General features: G+C 32.8%; 1 protein-coding gene across 2 annotated transcripts; it reads right to left on the reverse strand.

The window, feature by feature from the left end:
* Positions 1–791: 791 nt before the first annotated feature.
* LOC124534004 (facilitated trehalose transporter Tret1) lies at positions 792–27,788 on the reverse strand. 2 transcript variants are annotated; one of them, XM_047109613.1, is made up of 7 exons: positions 27,493–27,788; positions 8,305–8,488; positions 6,856–6,991; positions 4,258–4,466; positions 3,598–3,864; positions 2,161–2,382; positions 792–1,687 (listed from the first exon to the last, which is right to left on the reverse strand). In XM_047109613.1, exons 1-7 carry the CDS (start codon positions 27,510–27,512, stop codon positions 1,154–1,156), a joined length of 1,572 nt encoding a protein of 523 aa, XP_046965569.1. In that variant the 5' UTR covers positions 27,513–27,788; the 3' UTR covers positions 792–1,153. The 2 variants fall into 2 exon arrangements, with proteins under 2 accessions (XP_046965569.1, XP_046965568.1); XM_047109612.1 differs by lacking the exon at positions 27,493–27,788 and adding an exon at positions 12,042–12,143.

The following is a 27,788-nucleotide window of genomic DNA, read 5'->3' on the forward strand; positions in this document are numbered from 1 at the left end:
AACTACGTGCATAAATACATCGTTTAAGAAGCACCTAGGTTGTGTTTATTATGGACACTGTATAAATCACAGATAAAAATCTCATATCACATACGATGCGGTACCTACGCGTTACATCACACTGATTCGGTTAAGTGTACATGAGAAATTAAAGTACTAAAAAGTATATATATTATTTATGAATTATGAAACATATTTTTCTACTATCGATTGAACATATTTCTAATAAAACATTCAAAAACTTCGATAAATCTTTGCAATATATGTATATATTATCTTTATGTTTTGTGCGAGCATAAAATCTTTGGATAAATGAATTTGCAAAACTCTTATTCCAAGTCACCAGTCAAATTTCTGAGTAATTTCAAATAAAATATTAAATGGTTTAACTATTATCAGAGGTGTTGGAAAGAAGGCTTGAAGGCTCTAACAAAAATAAGACGATACAATTTAAATGAGATTGATAAAGTAATAAATTCGCATATGTGGTTTTGTATATAAAGGTAACAATACATTATAAAATGTAAATTTAGTTCATGTACACTTTTTCATACACATATAACCGTACATTGTTATTTAAAATGGTTTTTATAAAATATATTGTTTCAAAATGTTACACTTGTACAATAAAATGAAATATAAATAGTTGGTCACTGTTAAAATGCATTATAAAAATATTTGTCGACAGTATTTATTTTATTATATACACTTCTAAATCAGGCAAGACGGAAAATTTAAAACATCAAGCTTATATTAACATTTACACATTACATATACAATTAAACAAAGACGTAAGTTCATATTTATTTATAGCAAATTTTAACATTTTTTAAATAATCCTTTGGATTCACAAAGGCAATCTTAGCTTTGAAATTTCATATACTTAAATATATCTATTTGTGTTTTGTCTCAGCTCTTTTAATATAGTGCCTCATTCAATAAATCTTAAATTATAAATACGTAAACGTTCCATTTTAAGCATCATATAGGTACTGAATGTGACACGTTAATGTTAGGAACAAGGTAATACATGGCAGCCTAGTGATGCCTATTACCGATATTTTGCATGACACCGCAAGTCGTCGGCGTTCAAGTATCATTATCATAAGTGTCTATTATTATTTAAGTAATATCATAATACTTTTCCAGCATTTCAAACGTTCTGAGTGTCTGCCGTCCTTTTACGTGTTAACCAAAGTATATTAGGCTTTTGGTAATACTGTTCTATTTGGATGAGAGATTTGCCTTTAGTTTCGGGAAGGAGCAGGAATAGGACGATGGTAGCGAGCGATGACGCAGCGCCGAAAAGACCAAAAACGCCAGCCATGCCGATACTATTTTTCATAATAGGGTATAATTTTGTGAATCCGAAGAGAACAGCGTTAAAGAGACAGAAAATATAACCACCACAAAGACCGCGTACTTTTGTAGGGAGAAGTTCGCCAATCATGAGGCCCGGTAGAAGGAAAAAGCCAAGGGTGTTAAAGGCGACGTAACCGAGGATAAGGGTCGGTGGAGTCACTCCTGTTCCGGGCCCTTGGCTCAGGAGGAAGGCGAGAGCCAAAGTGCAGACCGCCGTGCCGATTCCTGAGAGAAGCACGAGGAATCGTCGGGTTACTCTCAGCAGGAGCACACATGCGATCACTGTGACGGCAAGCCTCACACAGGCGCTCGCGTTGGCTGCCATCTGGAATTATTTACATGATTATAATACACTGTGAATTTTTTATAATTACTTTAACTAAATTTTAATAAAGTGATTATATCCTTAACAGGTCTAGACTCTAGATCATCGGAATCAATGCAAAACTGTAGTCTATACTGTCATACTTTAGTTTTAATAAAATCCTAGTTAAAACTATTAAAGAAACATATACTTGTTTTCATTGAACTTTGCCATTTAGGTTATCAAAAATTGCGACACATATCACAGAGACATACATTATCATTAAGATTGTTTCCATAAATGTCAAGGATGAATTTGGATAAAAATGTACCTTATAGTAATCATATTTTTATGTAATACATGTAATTGTTGAATGGTTATGTTAAAACATAAATAAACAAAGGCTTGTTTACAATGGCATTACATGATGAGACAACGGTAACAAGATCAATATATTTCCTTTGAGTGTATTGAGTTATTTTTTATCGACTTACGTGCGGGCTAAGAGAACCTCCAGCATCCTTAACAATGTCAACAGCATAGAATATGACGACATAGCTTCCGGATAAGATTTGTAGCATGTTGAAAGCATTGATCAACAAAAGCGGTTTCAGTACTGGCGGCCGTAGGACAGTCGCGAGGAAACGGACGCTCTCTTCGCCTCGCGCCTTTTCCTTCTCGCGAGCTGATATTAATTCGTGAAGTTCCCGTTGTGCCTGTTTCAAAATAAAAAAAAATTCAAATAACTTAAACATAATATTTATATATTTCGTCTACTATATCTCGTAAATATATTATTAGTAACTTACTAATTATTAACTGTTAGAAAATTGTAATATACCTATTTTATTTGAATATGCTCCTGCAATTGGTAGTGTCTTAGATACTACATGATATGAGCGAAATAACACTGATTCATCATGACATGACCGAAACTATAAGGCCGTAGTAACTCCTTTGCGACGAAGAGTAACAAAAAATACTTTGAGGAAATTTCAACTTGAAAGTTGAGAGTTTTCTATTTTCCTTGGTATCTTTGCCAATGTTAATAAATTAACATTGAATTATGTAAAAACAATCTTAATAGAATTAGGACAGAAAAGCCATTGCTTTTGTTTTGTTTGTCATTTGTTTTATATACATCATTTTATTGCGCAACCATTACGCAAAAAAGATTACATCATCCAGCTTTGTGTTACTCTACTGTCTTGTAAAAAAATGTACTACGCTCTTTTGGCAAATAGCTTTAAAATATGGCGCATTTAGTCTGGTTTCTAAAATGGTACTACACATAGTAGACTACATCTAATCTAACATTAGGTAGAAAAAAAAATTAAGCAACATAGCCTTTAATTACACTTTTTAAATAATATAAATTTACTTATTAAATTGACCGATGATAAATAAGGGTTATTTTGAAATTATTTTAACCGTAATATTAAGCATGTCGTATTTAGTTTCTGTTTTTAAGTAGTTACGCGAGTCAATTTGCTAGTCACGCTTAAAATGCCTTTGACTAATTAGTTAAATTATACCCACTCAGTTCAATGAAGGAACAAAAACTGCCATTAAAATCAATATAACTAAAACTTAGCGCAATTGCAAAGAGGATAACACCTATTGACTTTGTTAGTGTTATGAACATATTCGAGAAACATCATATCAATTGTTCGGTACGATCTTATTGAGCTCATTAACGGCGATTGGTGGAATAAACACGAATGTTCCAGCAGTTTAATAAAAACAAAATACTTTGGATCTGCCGCGTGGTATTGTTTCAATGGAACGTGCTGACCTTTCATAATACAATCATGTATATAAATTCTGTAGTATTAGTGTTGTTGGTTTTTGGGTAAATCGTTATTGTTATAAATTATAATTTAGATTATAAAAAAATCTTAGCTTTATTTATTTTTATATTTATAACTTACAGTATCTGAATCTCCTCGTAATCTCGACATAGCTGCCATGGCGTCATGGAAACGTCCTTGTCGTGCAAGCCATGTCGGGCTTTCTGGCGAGAAGCATAACGCTGCAAATGCTAGCGCCGGTAGAACTATTGATAAATGAGCCACCGAACGCCATGTTAGAGCGCCACCCAGAGCGTACACATAGAGGACACCTAGCGAGTATGCTACAAAGGGCGTCCCTATAAGCAAGCCCCTTAGCCGAGGCTCTGAGATCTCTCCTAAGTACACCTGGAAAATGTCTGTATTTTAATGGCCATATATTGCTTCTAAATATTCTGTTGTTCTGTTTTATACCATCTAATAATGGTAATCTAAAAATAAACGCTTAACAAGCATAAATGACAACGTTTACAAAACAATACATTATCAAATTGCATATTGTTTTTTTAGTCAACCGAACTTTAATTGGTTGTAATGAAGCATCTGTTTTGAAGATGGTAAGATACTGAATACGTCTCTAGAACGTTTTAATAACTAATCAGTCAATTGGGCACTTATTCTCCATGACACAATCAGGACCTAGTTGACAGTTTCGCCTTAATATGTTCTATTAGTTAATGTTGCATATTAACATTGAACGTTTATATGTCACAAACAGTAAAAGAAGATTGCTATACGTACTTGTGAGGGTGCCGCAAGAATTCCAACTGCAAAACCGCATACAATTCTTCCCAATAGTAAAAGAGCATGATGGGACGCTGTTCCAATGAGAATCCATCCTACTATCAACGGCAAAGTAGAAGCTTGTAGAGTCTTCCGTCGCCCTATAGCTTCCATTATAGGACCAGATAACATCGACCCTAATGGTGTTGCTGCTGAATGGATGCTAGCTGTGGACATTAAAAATTGATTAAATTTTATTAAAATTTATTTCTTAATCCTATTAATCATCATCGTGAAAAGTTTTCCTTAATTATATTATAAAAAATAAATATGTTTAATTGCGATGAAATCTTCAAATTGCGATACTTTAAAAAGACGTAATCGATTTGTATGTAAGTTACATACTGTTGTGATTACATAATAGTGTGCTGTAATTTTTCCATATTTCAATAGCCTTGTTTAGTTATGGTTGATATTGCTTATAAATATTTCAGTCAGTAATGGTTCTTTAATGAATAGCCGAGTGGACACCGTATGGGTGGACCAAACTCATGATACTTTATAAATTGATGTATTAAATATAAAGTTTGATATTAAAGTTAAAACGATATAGATTAATAAAAATAAAAAATAGCCTTCGTATTAAAGTAAGAAGTAGCTAGTAAATATTGTACTGTTGCTCTAGAGGATTTGGGCATGTGACAAATGTTGGATCCAACAAGTGCTCACAATGACCTCCTTCACCGTCGAGCATGAGTTGAATTACCACTAGCCAAGCAAATAGAAATACCTTGGCTTGGCTTGGGGTTAAAGATGGAAGTGTTCATTTTAATATGAATATAATTAAACGAATTTGTAACACTAATCAATAAAGAACACAAAATAAAAAATTCACACACACACAAAAATTCTTGTTATAAATTGTCAACACAATAATTGTCTAAAATGTGACAAAGGTCAATCTTGTAAAATTAAAGTTTGTTTTTGTTCATTCGTTGTTTCCTGTATATCTTCATCAATTCAAATGTATCAATTTTAATCATTCACATGTTCACGATTTGCGTGACGTCTAATTTATTGGACATTAAATGAATCTTATGTAAGCATTTACGAGTTCAATATTATTCATAAAATTTCTATGAATAACTGTTTTCTGTTCTTAATTTTACACTATCGTTCTGCTTGTCATATTGGTTTTGTTACAATATCATTCCCTCTTTTAATTATTTATATTTGAAGTATTTTGTTATATATTATACTATTTTATAGAATGAGCTTCAAAATACATTATGATAATTTATAAAAGCTTGATAAACTCGTATATTCAGATCGATAAGTATTACCCGGAAGCGCGATAGAGTTTTGACATAGTCATATAATTTAAGTTATCGTAATATACATATTTATAGTCATTGATAAGCTCTTATCACATATTTTTTAAATCTCATTTCGTACCTAGTCAAGTGGTTCTTAAAAATATAGGTATTTTAACCCAAATTTTTTGTTGCTTTTTTATTTCCTTTTACATTTTCGTATACCAGACTTTCTCAGTTTTATTTCTTCCGTCGTATTTTTGAATTTGTATAGTGTTTCAGGTTAAAGACCTTTATTACTTATACATAATTTTTACAGTTCACTTTACAATAAACAATATAGGTATGTATCTTATACACAAAGTTTGTTTTTTGTGGTATAATCTGCGGCAGTACACATCCACATTAACCCAAAAAAGATAAATAAAAACAATGACAAAATGATGTAGTAATTGGTGTTTCAAATATAGAAATAATATTTACTTTTTTTCCAGTTATATGCTAATTGAATGTGTAAGTTATGTAGAATATTTTCGTCGTCAAAAGTAAGTAAGTAAGTTAAATACTAATGTCCTAATAATATTTTATTACTTTTACTTTTTTACTTTTTTCTGATATGGAGCAGCTATATAAAGTTCTCTGACCTTGTATTCTGTTCTTTACAATGCCTACGCTAATTAAAAACTAATTAAAAGGCATACCCGACAGGCCGACACCGCCTTGTTTTTTGTTTCTTTTATTAAGAGTTGTTTTATTGACAATTATTAACTAATATTTCCACAGATATTACGTAACTTTCAATAAGCTAGCGTGTCCCAAGCCATTACATGTCAATTTTATTATAATAAGAGGAGTCATAAAATGAGATTAGATGTTATTGTACTTGGAAAATAAACTATATTCAATCATTTTTGCTCCATTCATAGTTTATTGCATAGTAGGACTTCATCAACAGCATTGTCATGATGAATTATCAAGTCTACTAGCATTGAAAAATAATAAAATATTTTTATTTGTTGTTATATATGGTTTTGTGTTTAAGTTGAATTCTAAATAATATTTATGTTGAAGAAAAAGAATATTCTTACAGATCGTTCAATATAGATAAGAACTACATTACTATAATTATGTATCGTTATCACATATCACACTAGTACCACAAAACGTTGTAATATACTCTCCAAGAATTTTTATGTATTTAACTATTTTTTTTAATTTGCGCCTTATCAATATAATTCAAAACAACACCTATTATTAGATAAGGGGATATTTTTGACCCTTTATGAACAACTTATTTACTTACCTATCCACGATCCCATCTCATCGTCGATTCTCATTGAGGAATTTTCCGTACGAAGTTGTGGCAGAGCGACTGCTGAAAATCCAATAGGGTGTCCTGCGCCCGCCGCCAAGATAAGAACTGCGCAGGTTATTAAACACTAAAAACAATAAATAGAATAAACTTCTTAAACTTCTCATACATTTCATTTAAAATAAAATCGACTCCATGTGAACTGATTAAAAAATTGAATTCGAGAATGACTTTTGATTTCAGTTGATTTAATATGTAACATCACAGTTCAAATCTGGATAAGCAGCACTAATTTTATTTTTTATTTTTTTATGTACAAGTAATCATTAAAATATTGATCTCGTGTTCGGTGATGGAAATCATTACGAGGAAATCCATCTCGTCATCGGATGATAATCCACTAGATGTTTATCGACTAAATCATTCAAGAAATAAACATAAAAAAAAATCTAACAAAAAAACATTTTATTTTAGACATCAATGAATAATTCAAAAATGACTAGTATTTTGTTCACCATGACAAAGTTATAATATAAGTTGTCATGACTAGATAAAAACGTAATCGCAGCATAATCATAGACCATGGCATCTTACACCAATTGCTTTGTATTACATAGAAAATTATTGACATTATCTCTCACGTCATGAACTTGACATTAGGTCGTAAGTACCTCGATTTATCTACACATGTGATATCGGAAAATACCGTCATATTAAATTAATCGTTACCTCTTATCTGGTAATTTGAGCTGGCAATATACTTAATTGGGATCAAATGGTGTTTGCACCCTAACTGTAACCGCCTTACATCAACAACAATTTAATAAAGACTGGAGACCGTGGATCACACGTTTCATCTCTTGATAGCAACAAGTCAGTAGATGTTACACGTGCAAAATTATGAGGCAAGGCTGGCTATTGTATTGGGTAATTGCATTTCACAAAGTGCAATCAAATTTTTTTCTTACCACGCGATTTATGTTTAAAGTAATACGTGTTTATTTTACACGTACACTAGTACACACACACACCAAATGTTCAGAAGTGCTTGTATAATGCATCAACAACAATACAAGTTTATAAAACAATGCTCATCGCTTAATGTTTATTTCTCGCAGACAAGTTTAGGATTAAAGATTTGCGAACTAATATATAGTAAACAGTTCATTGAAATGTCCTCATTAAAAATATGTGCTCTACGTATTTCCTTGTTAACGCAATGATTAATACGACCGATTTCGAATAGGTTACCAAATCGCAATAAAGACTAGCCAGCAGCCTAGGACACACTTTCGTGTCTTGTTTGCGCAAGTGTTTGTTTAATCAAGGTGCTCTCTTTTGTTCTTTCGATCTAATAATTTAGTCTAGTAGGACAATGATCTGTCACGATTCGGAATTTATTATAATATATATTATAATAGTCGTTCGTCAGATTGTTACCTGATTGAAAACACCTCGAACGGATGAATAGGTTTCTCCTTTCACATACGGAGGTAGAGTCGCTGTGGAACTGATACTGCGTAGAAAACTTTGAAGAGCTTCATATTCTTCCGCACTCTGGACTTCTTTGCTGGCCACTTGCGGCTTATTGCCCTTGGCCAGCATGACTTCGTGTGCGCCATCACTAAAAAGTATTTCATATAATTTTATTTAACACTCATAGCTACAGGGTTTAGTTTTTTTTCTAGTACTCTATTAATTAATTTTATATAACTTTTTTCTCCGTCAAAGAACTTATTATTATTATCAAAAAAAAATCAAAATCAAAGCATACTTTATTCAAGTGGGCTTTTACAAGCACTTTTGAATCGTCATTTAACAATTAAGTGAAGCTACCACCGGTTCGGAAAGTAGATTCTACCGAGAAGAACCGGCAAAAAACTCAGTAGTTACTCTATTTCAACATTTAAAAAAATACAGTCATGTTAGTTAATTTTTAAGTTAATACAATTATTAAATTAATATATCCTGCCTGGAAGTCAACAGGTATTAACTCCACGCTTTTTTATCATCTACAAAATCTTGTATCGAATAATACGCCTTTTCACCCATGTATTTTTTACAAACGATTTGAATTTACGAGACGGCAAAGTTAAAAATGTCTGTGGAATATTATTATAGAAATGAATACCTTGCCCCAAGAAAGATTTATTGACTTTGCGGAGTCGGAAACTTGGCGTTATAAGCTTATCCTTACTTCTAGTGCATATACAATGATTATCACTGATTTTATCAAAGTTACCAATGTTACTGTGAATATACATGATATTGTTGTAAATATATTGCGACGCAACAGTGAGTATTCCTACTCTGTTAAAAACATCCCGAAGAGAGTTCTCAGTTGTAGCATTAAGTTCTAAGAAATTTTGACAACTCTTTATCAGTTGTTTTCGTCACATGTTACATTTCCTATATGCTTGTAATAAATACCATTGGAATATTAACGTTTGGTGATGTAAAAAACTTATTAAAACTACAACTTTCAACAGAGCAAAAATATTTTTCGATGACAATAAAACTGATATACTCTAATAATGATTACATAATATTTGTAAATATTAAGTGCTCAAATTATTTCATCATATTTTTCAACGTTCATATTCTCATATTCTGAAATGATTATGAAGCACTTAGGTAAAGACAGATATCAAAATGAAGTGAATAGCTATCTACGATATAGGTGAGTGGAATCATATCGGCAGCATAAATTTTTCATTAAACATGTATTGATTTGGAACTACGAAAGTGGACTCGTACCAAAGTATGTTACCAGTTATGTTGTCAGAATATACCTCGTGTTCCGATAGCAAACGCTCTTCTGAATTATAAAAAAATATAATTATAAAATATGTATTTTATAAATATAAGCCATCAGTAAAATCAGAATTCAAAAATTGAATAAAAATAACGTCATATTATTGCCATAATTTTCTTATTCTATTGTTACATCATCTATTAAGTGAGAGACAAAACTGGTCTTGAAATAAGATTGGGTTATTCAAAATCTATAAAAAATATATGTTATTATTTATTTCGTCCTATGGTGTTACAGGACGAATCAAGTGTCGAGTGTGTTAAATTTTACAACGCGCCTTTATTAACCAATACACAGTGATTATTGATTTCTTTAAAGAGTCTGCTCTTTGTAACTATTTTTATTTTCGGCCATTAATGTACAAATAAGTTTTAGTTTTTAGAGAGTCAAGATGGCCCTGTGGTTAGAACGCGTGCATCTTAACCGATGATTGCGGGTTCAAACCCAGGCAAGCACCACTGATTCATGTGCTTAATTTGTCTTTATAATTTATCTCGTGCTCAGCGGTGAAGGAAAACATCGTGGGGAAACTTCCATGTGACAAATTTCATAGAAATTCTGCCACATGTGTATTCCACCAACCGCATTGGAACATCGTGGTGGAATATGTTCCACACCTTCTCCTCAAAGGGAGAGGAGGCCTTTGGCCAGCAGTGGGAATTTACAGGCTGTTGTTGTTGTTGTTGTAAGTTTTAGTGTTGAAAATATTTCATAACGGTAGGCACCTTTTTGTAATAATGTGTTCTCACTAGAAACATACCACAAGGATACATAGGTACAATACATTTTAAGGATATATCATACATAAGTACATCATATCGGGTATATACATCATATTTATGTTAAGGATAATGTCCGCAACTGCTTTGTATATATTTTTTACGTAATTTTTTTGCGAAGCATGAGAAGTTTATCTCTCACTGGATACTTCTCGCTTATATTTTACTTCGAAAAAAACTTTCGAACAAAAAATGATAAAAAAACAATGAAAGATGACGTCAAACTCTCAATAACGTCAAATCATTTAATAAGTACTTTCAACATTGTCTCTAGACATAAAACTACAGAGTAAGTCGGTCGTGAAATGTGAATGTTATCGTGAGCGACGTGCATAACGCCATAAATATTGTTTCGAAGTTTATCTTCACAATATACGTATATAATATGTGACGCGAAAAATAACTTTTTTTGTCATTCAAAAGTTGTAATATTTTACAACGAATAGTTTAATTATATTGTTGAGGTTTTGTTGACTATACTATAATAAAACGTTGTCGTTTTATTATAGTATAGTCAACCTCTATTTACCTCTAACAGAGATCTATCTATTGTATTAAGATACATAAGTAATATTTGTTTGTGTAAACTGAATATAGGTATATAAACTTTAAATAGTATTCATAATTATCAGTAATATAATTTTCTTACATTAATGTTGATAGGCATTAGTGATTTTATATATATTTTCTTAATATAAATGAGGAAGTAATATTTAAAAAAACTAGATATAATTAAAGAGCAACTTTATGAAATACCAGCGTCCGTAGGTATTGCAAATATTTAAACAGGAACATTTAATTGTATATATTTTCTTAGTATTTTTTTTGTTAATTTAAGAATATCAACTAAGACATTGCCTTATATTACACACATACAGAATCATACAAAATATGGACCTTCTTCTCTTTTGATTCGATTAAAAATAACACTACTAAAATACGAAATAAAAGTATTTCAGTAAGGAACTATTCAAATTTAAATTCATCAAAATTGACTTACCTTATATTATAATGTGCTTATTGATACCAGTTTAAATATAATCCTTATTATTTTTAGGATAAAGCTCTAGCACACATAAACAAAGTATCATGTCAACAAAGCCTGATATCTCTATCTCATTATTTATAAAATATACATACATAACTTTTTTTTTTATTTAGATTTGTTTTAAAATATTTTTTTATTAGAAGCTAAACATTACTATACAACCTACTTTAAGTAAATGTATGGTTCATTCATCATATATGGGTAAAGATAGCAACATTGGATCCTTTTCAGTTTAATTTTAGAACAACAGATAACAGTGTAAATGGCTCATTCCAAGGAGTATTCCAAAAATAAATAGTTTAATTTTTAAATAACATATTCACACTTGACGCAAGTTTAATTAAAATAAATAAATGTTTATTGATGTGAATACTAGAAATTAATTTAATCAAGGCATAAAGCAAAGGCTGAATAAAGGCAGCTTTGATACGGTTATGTGTACATCATCTGTGATTCATTATAGAACAAGGTACAGATTGTATTAAACTGATAAGTTGTTAATATGTAATATATTGATATAAACAAGTTTTCTTACCTTTGAATTTTTATAATACGCAATCTTCGTTTATAGTATAAAGCGTATCCAAATAATAAAAGCACCATTTTACTTATATTATTCAAGGATGTAAGTGAGCCTTACGTCCTGTTCCCGGGCTCAAGTAATGAGACTGATACTTATTTAATGATCAACTTAACCTTTAACCTTAAGTTCTGTGATACGACCATTTATTTATGCCTATTGATAAGTGTACAAATATAATAAATATATATACCCACTTCTGCTGGACAGGTGTTTTAGATAATTGTAATTAAATAAGGGTTGATGCTCCGAATTATGTTAATTTTCATTAGAAGGAAAAAGGATGATTTAAAAAAAAGAATAAAAAAGAACTAAGCCAAAATGGAAAATTGTTTTTTGCACGAGAACAACATTGATATAATTTGTGTTGCTTAAATATTTTTGTTTCATATTTTATTAATAGTAAATATATGTTTAACCAATTATTTACAAAAATAATAAAAAAAAAGTGTAAGTCAACCACCTATATACTTATTGGTTGATTTATGTAAATTCTTCATATTGCGTATACAAGTATATACCATTTATTTTTACTATTTTAAATTTTAGTTCTAAAAATAATAGTTTATCTTAAAACAAAAACCTCGACGGTTTTTTATTTCAATTTCAAGACAAATAACATTTATAAAAAAATCAATTTTATTTATTATTTAAACAGAACCGATATTATAAACATCCGCTTAATGTAATGTAATGCATAGTATGTAATATTATCTTATGTAAATATTTAATCTGTAATGTGTCTGAAAGTCCCGGTGTATGAATACAAAATAAAGAATTTATTTAGCTAATAAATAAGTTTAAATCTCATGTGCATATTTTTAAAATAATCATTGGAATGTGTGTATTGTCATTAAGGTTTTACTACATACATAGGCATTATGTACAATATCAATTGGGTGCATATGGATATTGGTAAACTAATATGACTTTGTACGAAGAAGGGACTTTATATTTTCAATATTAATATATAATATTTCAAGTTTTCTATTAAGGCTATAAATTTTGCTAACAACAACAACAACGAAAACGACCAGTAAATTTACCACTGCTGGGCTTACCCTTCGAGTAGAAGGTTTGGAACATATTTCACTACGATGTCTTCATTCACCGCCAAGAACGAATTATAAGCACAAATTAAGCACATGAATATTCAGTGGAGCTTGTATGGCTTTGAACCAGTAATCATCGGTTAAGATGCACGCATTCTAACCACTGGGCCATCTTGGATCAATATTGCTAATACGATATTTAACTGTTAATATTGCTGATCACTGACACGTTGATATATACAGAGTACCTTCCGTATCCTGTATATATATGTTGATATCACTACTCATTAAACGCCCATCAGTCTCGTACACATTTGATTAATATCTTATTTAAACAAGTGCGTCATGTGGGTGTATTACAAGTGTGTCGTTGATATTAAAATAGCTTAAAATTATTTTAATTCGTTTTCTGTGACATACTTTTCATTGACAAATTGTTTTTTACTTAGTGACACGGCTTTGTGCAAATCTGTCTAAGTATATAGAAACTAAAATCATATTATTTCCGACAAATAGTAATACTTATGTACGTTACGTTACATTAATATAAACGTTACGTATTATCGAGTACATATTTGAGAGTTACTTAATAGGTACAGGTACCCAACAACTTATTTCCATTAGTATAATATAAACTATTTAGAAATCTCACAATACTGACACTTAGAGTAATGTCTATGGGCAATTAAAAATATATTTAAAACACATATAAGTGGAAATGTATGGTGTGTGTGCTTTGTGTGATTTTCATTCCGCGCACACTCACGACATAGAGACAATAGATGTCTTACATCAATATTTCTATTGTGATTACATATATTTCCACTGGATGATACCTTGTCACTACTATAATAAAAAAAACAAATGTGACATATCTTGTCATTTGTAGTATTATACGTAACATACGTATAATAACAATTTTTTATATTAAATATAATATTGTAGATAAACGTGAATGTTTTAAACGTATCGTAGAATGCAATGATGTTCTAGTAAACAGATATGTCATTAACGCGCAAAAAGTGAAGACTAGAAAACGTCCTAATTGGGACGTTTGCCTTTAGTCGTTTTCATCATAATTATGCCAGTAAAACGTTATAATACATCATAATTATGTAGTAATACGTTTTGCGTAATTAAAACATCTAGTTATCCCTTTTACTTATTGGTTTTTATCAAGCTATCCTATTTACTTGTAACGAAATGTAAAATAAACGGTCCCCGGCGCGGCACACTTTTTTCTGTTGTTTAGTATGGGTATAACATATCTGTTTATTAGAATATCATTGGTAGAATGTGTATTTTTTTTAAATTATTTTTCTAATGCATATTTTATAAAAATATCAGCTTTCTACAATCCTCCACACAATCTTTAATAAAGCCAATTTCATTCACATCCGTCCACCGTATTTTTGGTAAAACGGGGTATAAAGTTTTTGCTTCACAAAAAATCTAACGTACGAAAGCGTTACGATCGCCTGCAGACCTACATCATTTGACCCTGGACGTTTCGCCTTTGTCAAATAATTTGCATGCCTTTAACTAGGCGCGGTTTGAATACGATATCGATGTTTAGTTTAAAACGACAATAGATCGTAATAATAAATAATGATTGTTGAGGTTTTGTAAAACTTTCCAGAAATAGCGAAGGATTATTTAAAAAAGTTATTCTCTATAAGTTTCGTGATGGAAATTAATTAATATTCAATAAATAATACTTATTTATAATGTAATGGTATCAATTATTACATCTATTTATCTCGATGCAGGATCAATTGAAATTGACACAGAAAAACTAAAAGTGAATAAAAGTCAAAAACAAGTATTTGCTACCTTAATGTATATTTTTACTGGATATCGCATTTGGTTATAACCAAAAATTATATTTAGGTATATATAAGTCTAAATAAACTACTATAATTTTAATAAACAGAATTAAAATATATTAAAAACCTGTTTCAAACCTGACCTAGTCATATTGTATTTAAAATAACAACTCAATCGAAATATTTTATTTTTAATTAAGATAAACAAAAGTTTAAATTTTTTTTTTTTTTTTTATAAAATTTAAGATTTGGCAACATTTAATATTAAATCGTTTTTATAAACATAATGTTGTTTTGGTTCACTAAAATGTGCATGTTCATGGATAAAATATTACCTATTGTTTATTAACGTAATAAATGTAACGAAGCATTTCTGTGTTAAAATCTTTTAGAAAAAAAATGCTTCAGGCATTGAACAAGTTTATAAAATGTAGAGCTTGATTCGACCGAATAAGTACATAACGGTGTTATTGTCGTACAAATTGTTACGTATTATGTACACTACAATTCCAAAGTTTGTAAATTATTATATTTTAATGCTTGAATGTCAAAATTACTTTCAATAAATACATATATGATGTTTATATTATCAGTATCATCATCTTGTTCACTAAAAGGCCACATATAAATGTCTTAACATTTCCTTTTACAACTTTTATTCCTTAAATGGATTTCAAAAATCGTAAAGTTATAAACATTTTCGTTTGACATATTTCACAATTCCTTTGAATATATGTTTTACTTGAGTCAACACTTCATTGAAATGGGTCAACGGTCCATTATATTGTGCCGTTTTGACACCAATCAAATGAAAGCGAATACGTTCGTGTTTAGTGTAAATTTTTATTATAATTTATACAAAATATACAATTTTACTAACTTTATAGGTGGTAGGCCTTGTGAAAGGTCGTCTGGATAGGTACCGCCCACTCAAGAGATATTCTACCGCCAAAAACCAATATTTAGTATTGTTCTGATTTGAAGGGTGAGAGAGCCAGTGAAACTACACGTATAAAGGACTTAACAAGTTACTCCCAAGGTTGGTGGCACATTGGTGTGATGTAAGGAATGGTTATAATTTCTTTTACTGCCAATGTTTACGGGCGGTGGTGTGATGGTATCACATGATCAAAATAAATCCCCTCCGCCTACTTATTAAAAAAAACAAACAAAAGCAATGTTACTCAATTACGTCAGAATGGTGATTAGTATTGAATGAAATTATCAGAGAGATTATACTTTTGAATGGCACATAGGTTACTTATAACTCAGACAAATTTACCTAACATCTGGCTGTCACCCACCCCACAATTATAGAAACGTACGACTATCCATTTTAATATGGAAATCGAAGTGTAGTATTGCGTAATCCATATTTTGTACTGATACTGTGCAGTTATCAAACATGTTTTGGTCGTTGTGCCTGTAGTATTGGCGACGGTGATTAATCACCGTAAAATAGTAATAAAACGAAAAATCGGTTTAGCTACGAACAACTTCATTTTCGATTTTAATCTCCGTATTATTAGTATAAATAAGCGATACCGAACTACTAAGTTTTTAACGCAGAGTAAGATTAAGCTTTTAAGTTCACTTGAAACAAGTATTTTGCTATATATTCTTAAATAATAAACTGATGATTTTTTTAAAAAAAATTAAGGTATGCGATTGAAGTTCGCATATTTCGCGTATTTATTAACACCGGAAATTCTATGATCTATTTTCTCACAAAAAAATGACCTCAGCTTAATCATAAATGAGGACCAAATCTACTGATTTAATTTTGAGATTTATGTATCGATATGATTCAGATTATATTCCGATCTAACTTTGAACGAACCGCAACCGCGTTTGTAGATTTGGAAAAAATCTGAACAGCAGCAATTATACTTCAATTCGATAGCAAATAACTGTCAATTTATTAATAGAATTGCGTCCATGATGGGTTTAGTGATCGATGTAATAAGTTGCCGCAACTTTAGTCTGCGCTTGTGATTAATTGTAATAGTTAAACGATTTTGTTATTTGTCTTTGCATTACATACATTGCCGATGCTGAAAGTTCACTAGATTTATTCCTTAATCCTAAACGTATTTTACGAAATAGAACTCATTAAAGCCACAATATTATATAAATGGAATTCTTGGAATGTTGGAGAATATTGCTTTAATTTGAAGCGTGTTCTATCGATAAAAATAATTGAATTCTTTGATAAGCTCGGGCTGTAAAACAGAGATATGAAAGTTAATGTCAAATTAAATCTGTAAATATGAATGACCACGCATAGCGTTATCATCCACAATTATTGTTAGTGTAATTATTCGGGGTTAAGGTAATTTTATGTAGCTCATAGAATTTATAAAAGTTATGTATATCTTCTCTTTCATGTATATATTTATTTTATCATTGTAGCTATATACAGTTAACAATTTAAGTCGTTAGAAAATCAGGAACTAAATAACGACAAACACGTAAACGTAGTTTGAAATTGTGACTTGCATGATTAATGTTTAAAGACTATACATGTACACTCTATTGTGTACATTGTAGGTATTTGTCGATCGTATACAAAGACGACTGTAACATTTTTATGAACTATTGTGATATGATATTTATGAGTCGAAATTTGAAACGCACGTCGCTACGCAAGCGAATAATTTCTATTATATTAGAATATGAATCGCATAATTTGCTATAAGGTAAATTTTATTGAAACAGGATAAATTGTAGAAATTAACTTGCGTAATGTTCAATAAATAGCAATCAGATGTGAGTTGACCTTCAATGTAGAGTGCCATTATGATGATCGATGATGTTCTTATTATAATAATATGCCATCTAAAAAGTGCGAGGTACAAGTTTTGTTTTAACCTTAAGTCTTCAGTATTTTCCTCGTTATATTTGCAACTACTTTTAAGAAGGAAAAGTGTAAACCGGTTTATTGTAAGTATTTAGACTTATAATCCTTATAAACTGCTGTCAGAATAATATAAGATTTATAACATAAATTGATACATTTAAAGTGTGATTATTTGTTTATGTATTTACTATAGAACAAAATATATTATGTGTTCCGTTTGACGTCTGAAGTCCATTATGAGAGAGTACATTGTACTTGTTCCGCCGCTAGCCGCCAGAGGTCTCCGTTTTCCCTCCAAAAATGACTGCTCAGTGGCGCCCTCAACTTTCTTAGCGATGTTTCGTTCCACAAGCCGCCATATTTTTTCGTCATTGTTGCGTTGTTCTTCGAACCGCGTGCTAAAGCTGCTTATCGAAATTTGTCTATAAATTATTTTGAACTTTTGAGAAGTGAAGTAAAAAGTTCTGTTTTCGTTTTTCCTATTTCGTGGTCGTGATTATCATGGAAACTAACGACCAAGAAAACGTGACTGCAAATTCGCGAAAGCGTCGTCTTAGCTCGATTTCGGATTCTCGCGCCGGTATCGTTAACGATAAAATGCCGGAAGGTGCTCTGGGCACCACGCGTTTGACTGTTCGTTCTAGACGTTCATCGAGCCCTAGTGACAGTGATAGTGACGAAAGTGTTGTGAGTAAGGAGTCACAGCCTACACCGAAGCGCGTGCGCCGCTCACGCCGCACGCGCCGCTCGCGCTGCTCGCGCGGCTCCCGCAGCTGCGTTTCGGGCTCTACGGTGAAAGACGACGAATTGCATCTAAGGTTTGAGGCCCTCTCTCAACATCTGGTGAGTTACATCCAAAATATTATGCAACCGGGTGCTGCGCAAACACCTAGGGCAGTAATACCCTCACAACCTGCATTAGAGGAAAGATCGACACCTTTTCTCGTTAAACCTATTCCTGACAGTCGCGGCGGTGACCTACCCGCAAATATTAATAAGTTAGTGGTAGGTGATATAGCGAAGTTGGATCTTACTATCAAAGAACCCACAATTGCAAGAGCCAATAACGAACGCGTTGCTAAAATGATGTCAGTACAACGTTTGGATTCTGAAGACTGGAACTCTGTGCGCTATACCGAAACTCAAAAGAAGTACGTCGCGTTCCCGGGCTTCATGGAACTAAAAGTGAACGAGGAATTGCGAAAGTTTGATGATCCTAAGGCTCCATTGCGATGGTTTCAAATGGAGCGGAGTTTTGCAGCGTTGTCCAATGCTGTTATGGCTCAAAATGAGTCCGTAAATGAAGCTTTACAATCTCTCATTGATTGGTCGGCGGTAAACCAATCTCAGCTCTCTCCGTCATCCATTTATGAGAAACTGAAAGAACTTTTCGGAACCGATTCGCCCTATAAAAGCGTAACACACGATATTTTTCAAATAATTTGCGGAAAACGTGCAGAGGTGTTGGAACTTCGTCGTCGTGCTATTGTCAAGGCTATTAAAGGTACGTACGTTCGAGAAGACATAGAGAAAATACCTCCCTCGGCCGAATATATGTTCAACCCTCAGGCTTTATCTGCGTATGTGCAAAAAATAGGGGGGGTGGACAAGCTACACAAACAATATGCCGCATCAACAACTTCTACGGTTTCTCGGCCTGTGTCCTCTAGCCCGTCAACGTCTAAAGACAATTTGAATTTTCGTATCCGCCCTGCAAAGCCGGGAACCAATACAACCTTTAAAAAAGATAGAAAAGACTTCAGTGCTCATCGCAACCAAATCAATTCTAGCTCAAGCCAAAAGGGAGGACATAAAAGCCACAAGCAAAGTAAACAAAACTTTAAAAGTAAATGACTCGAGTGGTTTTACGGGGGGGTGTCTAAGGCTCTTTCAAAAGAAGTGGGCCGCCTTGAATCCTCCACAGGCTATATTAAAAATGGTATCTGGTGCCCGCATTCCTTTCAACCAAGCGCCACCATTAATTCTTCCAACAAAAGAAGTTTTGACGGAATACCAGACTCCAAAATCGACGTTAATGTCAATCGAGTTACAGAAGATGATTCAAACTCGTGTTCTAGAGCCTGCACCCCCTACCCCAAGTTTCATTTCCCCGTTGTTCATCATAACAAAGACCAATGGAAAAAATCGAGTAATTTTCAATCTGAAAGCCCTAAATCGATACCTGACACCAAAACATTTCAACTTGATAAATCACCATCAGACCCCCAACTTCCTTCAATCAGGAGACTGGATGGCCAAGCTAGATCTCAGCCAAGCCTATTACCACTTGCCTATCAAAGTACAGCACAGGCGCTACCTACGCATCAGCTACGAAGGCAAATTGTGGCAGATGACCTGCCTCCCGTTCGGCTTAGCGGCGGCGCCAAAAATGTTCGCATCCCTAACGAACTGGACTGCAGAAATGCTTCGAAAGCAAGGACTCCGTCTAATTGTCTACCTGGACGACTACCTCCTAGCTCATCAGTCCAGGGAACAGCTGGAAGCCCAAGTAAAAATTGCTATCAAATTCCTAACCAGTCTCGGATGGTATGTCAACTTGGAAAAATCCATCCTCACTCCGACGAGGTCAATAGAATTTCTGGGTATAAATTGGGACACACAAATCAACACCAAGTCCCTTCCCCAAGAAAAGGTCTCAAAAGTGGGTCAGTACATTCAAGCTCGGCTTGCAACAGGCAATTGGACCCTCAAGCAGGCTCAACGCCTCTTAGGGTATCTCAACTTTGCAACCTTCATCACCCACCGGGGAAGGTTGCATTGCCGAACTCTGCAACGCCACAGCAACAAGCTTCGCCTGAACCCTCGAGCCCCAATGAAGTTCTCGGAGGAAGTCCATCAAGATTTGGAATGGTGGTTGGACAACATACATCAAGTGACTCCAATCCATCACGAGATGATGACAACGAATTACATCGTTACGGACGCATCCGATATACAATGGGGAGCTCTAGTCAACAGCAAGAGATTACAGGGTGCTTGGACTCGGCAACAGCAAAGTTGGCATTGCAACATGAAAGAAATGTATGCAGTGATCGCTGCAATATCAGCCGAAACAAAGAATTTGAAAGACTCGACTGTGATCCTGCAGAGCGACAACCGGACTGTGATAGCCTTCATAAGAAACGAAGGCGGAACCAGGTCAGGGCCTCTCTTAGAGCTGACCAAGGTTCTGCTGACGTTAGTGGACAGCCTCAACATTATACTCCTCCCACACCACCTCCCGGGAGTTTACAATACGGAAGCCGACCACCTCTCGCGCAAGCGCGTTGCTCCCGAGTGGCATCTATTGCCCGAGGCTACAGAAAAGATTTTCGGCGTTTGGGGAACACCCGTAATCGACCTATTTGCGTCAAATCTCGCACATGTTGTTCCAACATATGTCTCATTAGACTTGGCAGACTCGAACGCTTGCTTTCACGAGGCTTTCAGCAGGCACTGGCATTACGATCTGGCCTGGATTTTCTGCCCACCCAGCCTCCTGCCTCGAGTGCTCCATCATCTCAACTCAGCATCAGGCAGATTTATAATAATAACGCCCAAGTGGAAGAAACCATTTTGGCGCCCAGACCTCAAAAACAGATCACTGACTCGACCGAGGAAGATTCAGGACTTGGAGACAAATCTCATAGACACATCCACAGGGCGTCCACCGGCTCAAGTGGACAGACTGAACCTGGAAGCTTGGCTCATTTTGGGTGGGATTCTTTGACCCACAACTGGTCTGTGGAAGAGAGACAGCTTTTGTCATCCTGCTGGCGCGGTTCCACATTTAAAACTTACATCCCGATATGGACGAAGTGGTCGCGCTGGTGTAAAAGCAGTGGCATCGATCTTCGTATGCCCACGCCAGCCGAGGTCGCACGCTACTTAGCCCACCTACACATAAAAGATAATTTAGCTTATCGTACCATATTAGTGCATAAGAGCGCAATATCAACAATCTGTGAGACTATCTCCACCGCGAAGATTTCTTCCAGCCACATAGTTAAGCACGTGCTAAAAGCTATCTCCATAGCAAAACCTCCTGCGCCCAAGATCCCTATTTGGGATGCAAGAATAGTCATCAGGCATCTAAAACTCGTTAACCCAGATCCTACTAACCTTTACGAGGTTTCGAAACACACCGCCACGCTTTTGTTGTTAGCATCGGGGCGTAGGGTGCACGATCTGACCCTTTTACATTGTGATGCAAATCATTTCGTGGACAATTCAGACTCAATCACTCTAACACCTTCGTTTGGGTCGAAAACAGATTCCAGATCACATTGTCAATCAGACTGGATACTCTCAGCTGCACCTGAAAGAAATATTGATCCGGTATTTTGGGTAAGAACTCTAAAAGAAATATCAGGAAGCTCGAGAGGGTCTATATCAAATCTTTTTATTACTACTAGAGGCGTCGTAAAGCCAGCCACACCGACTATAATTGGTGGCTGGGTAAAGAAAGTTTTATCTGAAGCTGGCATCCAAGCTTCACCAGGTAGCTTCAGATCGGCGGTTTCATCCTTGAACTGGCTGGAAAAGTATAATATTAATGATATTCTAAATAAAGCTAACTGGCAACACGAAAGTACATTTAGAAAATTCTATTGTAAACCAATTCAATCCGCCATGATTGTAGATTCAGAAAAATCCTTATCCCGATTTTTCTCTTCTAATTAATCACTTACTAATTCACTGATTATTATTAACTTTAATTCTTCAATTTTGTTCAATTGAGTGTAAATTTAATTTTTCTTTGTAATCATATATTATATTTTTAATATAAGCAACCATTATCACATTGTTGCGTTGTTTATTTTTTAATAAAATTTCATCCACAAGCCACCAGGAGATAACAAACAAGTCTCTCATAATGGACTTCAGACGTCAAACGGAACACATAATATACAAATTTTACCTAAAAAATAAAATTTTTATTATGTTTCCTGGGACGTCTGAAGTCCAGGTGATGTCTTCCTGGTGAGCCATCATCATTATGAACTCCCAATGACGAAAAAATATGGCGGCTTGTGGAACGAAACATCGCTAAGAAAGTTGAGGGCGCCACTGAGCAGTCATTTTTGGAGGGAAAACGGAGACCTCTGGCGGCTAGCGGCGGAACAAGTACAATGTACTCTCTCATAATGGACTTCAGACGTCCCAGGAAACATAATAAAAATTTTATTTTTTAGGTAAAATTTGTATATTATAGCGTATTTGATGAAGGCTTTCTAAGTATTTTTCACCATGTGTTATGGCACTATGAAAAATAGAGTAATGATAACAAAGGATTACAATAACGTACTTGCAAAAATATTTCTTCTTCTTTGTGTAAATAATATCTGCGATAAAATTTCGCTAAAGGTAATTTTTAAAGAATGGTTAAATGCATTAATTTTGGGCATTAACAACCTGAGCAAATAATTATAAAATATATTAATTTACAAGTAATATTTATGTGAATATAACTGCTAATGATACGTGACGATCAGTATCACGATGTTATCAGTACCTACGACGCTAGTAAGTTGAAGTAGCATCTGCGCGTGTTTAACTAGCATCCGTTGTAAAAGATAAGTAGCAGGTATACTTAGAACTTTTTAATTTAAACAGGATTCCTTAAAGTTTTAATAACACTTTTAATGAACCATAAAACGATGTACACATATATATGTATATGAATAAAATATGTTTTTAATAAAGTATTTATATTCGTTGTGGTTTTAAATATGAAAAAATATTTGACTACAAAGTTTCTACTATGTTGCTTCATTGCATAGTATAAAACAAAGTAGTTTACCGCTGTCTGTCCCTTGTTTGCTAAGATCTTTAAAATTACGCAACGGGCTTTGATATTAGTAGGCCATTTTACTTTACGTTTGCCAAAACTATTCTCTGGAACACGATAAATATAATGAAAAAAGCCGCTGAATATTTACATATTCAGCGGTTTTGGCGTGATGTGCAGTAAAAAAAAAACGATATTTTTGTTCATGTTAGTAGACGATAGATATAGTGTACACTAACTTTAAGCTTTAACAATAAATTAAAATTTCTTCTCGATTCTTTCGTGAATTGATCAATTTTGAAGTTGAAAATTATCAGGAAATGAATGCCAAATCGATTTTATTTTATAAAGCACATGTATAATTTATCAAAACGTCAAACGTATTATCAAATTCACTATCGATTTATAGATGTAACAAATGATGAATAAAAAAATACTAGATTCCTACTGAATCGTTGAAAATCTACAGATAATGAATTTTTTTATTCAGTGTTAACGAAATCAGTGTTGATATGATAGGTACATTTTTGATTGTGATAAATTCGATTCAAGTTCAAGAAGAGTCTTATCGACGTATGTTATTACGTGTGTTTTATGTGATAACATTATAATCTAAATAATAATAAAAAAGTCTGATTTACTTGTATCAGCTATAAACTAAATTCAATTAATAACGTGTTTCAAAGCACATGCCATGTAACAGTCAACAGTTCTATAATAATAGACAGAATAAAAGCTAGCACAGGTTCGAAATGAACATTGTATAAAAGGCATCAAACTCAGTAGGAATTATTATTACTATAATATTATAACGATAATGTTCTATTGAATGATTTGTTGCCTTGCGCTGGCCGTTTTTAAGATATGGCAGAGACACCGACGTAGAAACTTGCTTGCTTTACGGAATAGGAGAATAAACAATGTCAACTTCTGAAGACCATGTTGCTACTTACTGAGAATTACTTGGCAGAGGACCTCGGCGTCTTACTCTACGTTTATATTTAAATATTTTTTTCTATACCTACCTCATTATATATTACAAACGTAGGTAGTAACTACAAGAAAAGGTAGACATACTCAGATACCGTTTTTTTTATTATTTTACCAAACAAATAAAATAGTTTCCATCGACTATTTCATTTAATGTTTCTTTCACGACTTCACAAACATGACGTAATTATAAACTAGAATGTAATGTTTACATATTAAGAAAAAAACAAATAACATCGCACGTATATCATTGATTTTAATAACTGTCATATTTTTATTGTTTTTAATTCCGAAGTCAAGGATAGATCTGTTCACTCAATAAGGCGCGCCCCTCCGCATTCTACTATTGGCTAATTTGTAATTTTTGTCTTTATTCTTACTTTAGCCATCTCACGCACACTACGATGCCACACGATAGCTTACAGTGGAGTGACCTTATTAAGTGAACAGATCTATCCTAGATATATATGAGATGAATCGGAAAAAAAAATAACAAAATGGATTGTGATTATAAAATATCTATCATCATTCTTTTCATTTTGTAAAAAATGTATTGGATTTTTATATTCGAAGGTATAGTTTTAATCCTAGTGTGATCAAAATCGGTTGAATCTGCTCATTGTTTAAAAAACGTAAAATTTACGTGTAAAATGAAAAAGAATCGCTGTTTTACTTACGTGCTTTCTTACGTTTTGTTTAGAATTGTTTATCTCATGGACACAAGTAGAAGTACGGGATATAGGTAGATAGAGCAAATAATGTAATCTAGATTCTACTGAGATACAAACTAAATGAAGACATTTTTTTGTAAACAATATAAAGGCAAGGTTTTACTATAATAACCTAGTAACATCAAGGTATGTTTGTTTTTTCCGGATGTATCTTTTTTGTTCCGTGTTTGTTCTATTTTTACGTTTTCATAAATGAAATATTCATAAAGAAAATGTTTTCTACAAAAAAAGATAAATTACGTTAGCCATAATGTTACCGTTTAAAATTTTGTTTTTCAGAAAAAAATCATTAATTTTTTTAAACAATGATTTAAGCTTAACCACGGATTAAGTGTAGTCGAGCCTTTATTACGGTTAATATTTTTACACACAGCTGATTGTTACTTGCAGTCACTAAACTCGTATTTCTGACGTATCAATTTCTTGTCGCAAAAACTCCGGTTTACTTAAGATATATAAAAGATATAAGTTACGGTCAGTCGCCGAGCTAAACCAACTTGTCAGTTTATTCACACTAAGGTAATCGCGAAGTAAATGGCCAAATAATACAGTGTTTTTTTTTTTTTTAATATTTTTATTAAGTAAATACTGCCAGTCTTTGTATAAACAAAAGGTAATGATTGAAGATAAATATGTCACATTATAAGTAAATCTTTAGAAATGTTTATAAGAATTAGGTTAAGGGTAAGTTTAAGGCAGTTTCTTGCAGAGCTTGCAGATAGAACGGGACGGCGCAGATTATATTAAAGTGAACTATATCCAGCTTTAAGTTTTTTTTAAATGTATGACCGGTTTGAAAGATTAGTTTCGTCCGGCTGATTGCAGAGTTTGACTAACGAATTTTTGGTTCAAGGTTCTTTATTGTAGATTTGTATCTATCTACGTAGTACATATTTGTTTTCATTTACTTTCGATGAATGTTCTAATGATATAGTTAATAGCTACTAATATTATAACCCAACCACGGAATCGAATTTGATGAAATTTGGTATGAAGCAAATTTGATCTCCAAGAAAGGACAGGCTACTTTTTTGCCTAACACATAACAGCCAATCCCCAAAAATCTAGCAGAACCGCGTGCATCAACTAGTACTATATAAATTTAAATGGTTTCTATTATGAATATTATTCTTATTAAATAAGGTTACTACTAAACGTAAGTAACGTACAAAAGTCGTTTTGAATCGTATAGATATAATCTAGTGTAAATTAGAATAAATCTTTTATGTGTATGCCGAAATTTTACGCAATGTGGCCTCGATATTGAATGACCCTCGTCAAGTCATAGCGCCAATGTCTTAGCGTATCAAGTTTTAAAAAAAGGATTATAAAAACAAAACATAAAAAAAGGCCCGTCTCATTTGGGCTCCTTTAAAATTATTCTAAATTGTCATAGCTCTATGAAAGTGTTCTATAATTAAGAACGAAGTTTATAACAATTTGTTTTTATTTTTAATTAATCAGACGTAAAGCGTTTATTTTATTTCATTTAAGATATCAAAAATATAGAGTAAAAAGACATTGTAAGATATTTTGATGAAACTTTTAGTTTGATTTTATAATATCGTATCAAGTCTATTGAAAACATTTTTTATAATAAATTCACCAATGAATATATCAACAATTTACATACAAGGATTAATAATATACCTTTTTTTTTGTTTGAAGGTTCTTTTTTGTACGCTTAGCTCTGCATTGTATTGTTTATGATAATAAAGAGAAAATGTTAACAACCTGTGTCTGAGTCTTTCAGTGTGACTTTGTCTAAGATCATCGAACGAATAAACTTAAATAATATGTGTTTCAGGTCAAACAAATAGTAGTTAAGTAATTATAAACGAAAAACAGTAAGTAGGACTTTCATTTATCGATATTTAATTAAAAATAAACTGTAACATAAGCAGTCATAAATTTTAATATTTAAAATGGTAAAGAATTAAATTTAATTTAAAATTGTTATTACTATTCAATATAATTATAAATTTAACAAAAAAATCGTTGTACTACACTTTAATATTACATTTACACCATATGCAATAAAAACGGAGCCACTTTTAGGAGAATAAGTACGACAATTAATTTTAAGTAAAAATGAACACTGAGGCTTATGTGCCTGAAATTATTTCTGCTTAATAAATTCTTGCAATAAAACTTACCGTTTCTTCGTGTCTCTCATCTTAAGTTGCCGCTTTACCTATTAAATTTATGTTCTATACAGCAGTGCCGATTTGAAATTGTCCTAACTTAAAATTAACTCGTTCACCGGTAACACTTTCAAGTACTTATGTGGTGATTCGTAGTACTATTTTATTTATTATTCACTCCGGTATGTCAAAACATTGTGAATGAAAGCGATCAATAGAGAAGCGTTCCGGTGACGGCGGCGACTGGTGGCGGTCGAAGCGCCGAGCGACTGCGGACGGGAGAAAACGTTTTAGGACTGTGTCAGCTA

The sequence above is a fragment of the Vanessa cardui genome, chromosome 12, assembly GCF_905220365.1.
Source record: "Vanessa cardui chromosome 12, ilVanCard2.1, whole genome shotgun sequence".
NCBI lineage: Eukaryota > Metazoa > Arthropoda > Insecta > Lepidoptera > Nymphalidae > Vanessa > Vanessa cardui.